Raw genomic sequence first — 2500 nt, 5'->3', positions numbered from 1 at the left:
TGGCAGTAAAGTGACGGTTTACCGTGGTTTTACTCTAGTATCCCTGAGGATATTCACGGAATCGCATTTCTAGTTTCTAAATGTGTTTGAGTTTTTATATCAGTCGTTGTTTTATACTTACAAAAACCACCGCTTACTAGTTTTTTAATAATAAATAACCCTACCAGTTAAATGGCTACACAACAATTACTGTAAAAACGTCATCATGGTATCAGAGTCCAATAATGGAAAACACCTCGGTTCACAAAACTAAATGATGTATAATCTTAAATCTATTCTTCAGATGACAGAATAAGAGTGTGATTAACTAAACATTAATCTGTTCTCCAGCAGAAACTGCTTTATATCAACATCAGAGCTTCATCTCGAGCCTAAAACATCATCATCGTTATGATTATTATCGGTGAATATGAAGCGGCGGCGCGCGCGGCCCGCTAAAAGCAATAAACAGGAACTCGCAGTTGTTCCGGAGGAAGAGGAAACATTAATGCGCTCAAACTCATCAACTTCCACATCCGGCGGAACCGATCACGCAGAACTCTGTGCATCTTACCGTAAGAGATCCGAACCCGCAGAACCGAACCGAACCCTGAAAACAAACCCTGATGACAATAATACCGCAGCGGGCACGAGCGCCGGGCACGAGCGCGATGATCGATGACAGAACATACAGAATACGCGAAATAAAATATGAACACGTCATCCACAATCTGCTGCAGAGAGGCCTATTGATCTTTATTTTTATATCATATTTTTTGTATTAAATATTTTATCGTGATTTATTATTTATTTAAAAAACAAAACTGCTGCAGAAGCAGAATGAAGGAAGCGCGCATGCGCACTGCGGTGAGTCAGTCAGCTGACTGAAGTGCGCAACAGAACCCGATCATTCCCTCATAATCTCCTCAGTAACACTGCCTGATATTAATAACACTCAAGTTCACGAACAACATATGAAAGTGTCAGTGATGCTAATAGAAATCAGTGTCTAATGAGTAAGACTTGAGTTTAAACACACAGAGGTGACAGACATCGTGTCTGTGTGTGTGTGTGAACGTCTAAACTTCTGTTTGTGCGCAGTGTGTTTTTAAATAAAGCTTCCGGTCTTTGAATCCCTCGACTTCCGCGTTCGATCGAGCAGTTTTCAGTGTTTACTGTTGTTATTGTGGATAAACGTCAGTTTTCCGGCTGATCTGCGGTTTATGCGGACTCCGGGATCTGTTGCTTTTCTCCAGCGGTGTGTTCAGGGTGAGGCGAGCTCCACTGCGGAGGACACACACACACACACACACACACACACACGATTATTGATTTACTGTAACGTTAGTGTTATGATCATCAGAACTGCTTCTGTTTACAGATTATTATCATATCAATCTGATTGTTTTGTCAGGGGTCTGATTATTGTATTGTAAATGATCAGGTTATTGGTCTAATATCTCTAATGTCTCTGATTATTCTGTTTTGACTGATTATTTTGACATAATTGTTCAGTTATTAATCATATTTAAATAGTCAGTTGGTGAATCGAGTAAAGTCGAGTTGTTTACTGATTCGCCTAGTCATTGTTCTAATGATGTTATGAATATGATGTTGTAGTGGATATGATGATGATGTGGTGAACGATGATGTAATGAATGTGATGATGTAGTGAACGATGATGATGTAGTGGATATGATGATGATGTAGTGGATATGATGATGATGTAGTGGATATGATGATGATGTAGTGGATATGATGATGATGTCGTGAATATGATGATGTTATGAATATGAATGTGTTTCTGCAGGAATATGAGCAGAGATGCCGTCTGTGTCCAGTGGAGTGAAGGATCTGTATCTGTCCTCGTCACTGAGGGAACTCAACAAGAAAGCGGAAGTCAAACCGGAAAAAACCAGCACCAGAAAGTGAGTGTGAGCCGCAGAAATCATGCGTGTGTGTGTGTGTGTGTGTGTGTGTTCCAGCTCTTCAGATCTGATCCGTGTGTGTGTGTGTGTGTGTTCCAGCTCTTCAGATCTGATCCGTGTGTGTGTGTGTGTGTGTGTTCCAGCTCTTCAGATCTGATCCGTGTGTGTGTGTTCCAGCTCTTCAGATCTGATCCGTGTGTGTGTGTGTGTGTGTGTGTGAGCCGCAGAAATCATCCGTGTGTGTGTGTGTGTTCCAGCTCTTCAGATCTGATCCGTGTGTGTGTGTGTGTGTTCCAGCTCTTCAGATCTGATCCGTGTGTGTGTGTGTGTGTTCCAGCTCTTCAGATCTGATCCGTGTGTGTGTGTGTGTGTGTGTGTGTGAGCCGCAGAAATCATCCGTGTGTGTGTGTGTGTTCCAGCTCTTCAGATCTGATCCGTGTGTGTGTGTGTGTGTGTGTTCCAGCTCTTCAGATCTGATCCGTGTGTGTGTGTGTGTGTTCCAGCTCTTCAGATCTGATCCGTGTGTGTGTGTGTGTGTGTTCCAGCTCTTCAGATCTGATCCGTGTGTGTGTGTTCCAGCTCTTCAGATCTGA

The 2500-nt window shown here is 42.4% G+C and overlaps 2 protein-coding genes across 7 annotated transcripts in view; one reads left to right on the top strand and one right to left on the bottom strand.

The window, feature by feature from the left end:
- The window catches only part of gabpb1 (GA binding protein transcription factor subunit beta 1), a 27644-nt gene that overhangs the window by 20306 nt on the left and 4838 nt on the right, over positions 1-2500 (bottom strand). For 4 of the 5 annotated variants that reach the window (XR_013206972.1, XM_077241922.1, XM_077241923.1 and 1 more), the window contains exon 1: positions 554-813. The exons of the other annotated variant lie outside the window; for it this stretch is intronic. Coding sequence is in view for 3 of the 4 variants with exons in the window: in XM_077241922.1 (XP_077098037.1) it covers positions 554-703 (150 nt within the window). In the remaining variant the exon portion in view is untranslated. Of the gene's footprint in view, positions 1-553; positions 814-2500 lie in introns of those variants that run through there. 5 annotated transcript variants of the gene reach the window in all.
- usp8 (ubiquitin specific peptidase 8) overlaps positions 880-2500 on the top strand; it is a 26438-nt gene continuing 24817 nt past the window's right edge. The window contains exons 1-2 of one of the 2 annotated variants that reach the window (XM_077241920.1): positions 880-1248; positions 1790-1907. In XM_077241920.1, coding sequence (XP_077098035.1) covers positions 1804-1907 — 104 coding nt within the window. In that variant the 5' untranslated portion in view covers positions 880-1248; positions 1790-1803. The remainder of the gene's footprint in view (positions 1249-1789; positions 1908-2500) is intronic. The other variant, XM_077241919.1, reaches the window with a different exon arrangement.

The sequence above is a fragment of the Siphateles boraxobius genome, unplaced genomic scaffold (assembly GCF_051911475.1).
Source record: "Siphateles boraxobius isolate OS27281-9 unplaced genomic scaffold, OSU_SipBor_1 247, whole genome shotgun sequence".
NCBI lineage: Eukaryota > Metazoa > Chordata > Actinopteri > Cypriniformes > Leuciscidae > Siphateles > Siphateles boraxobius.
Note: the sequence above shows the minus strand (reverse complement) of the source record. Positions and strands in the feature narration are given on the sequence as shown.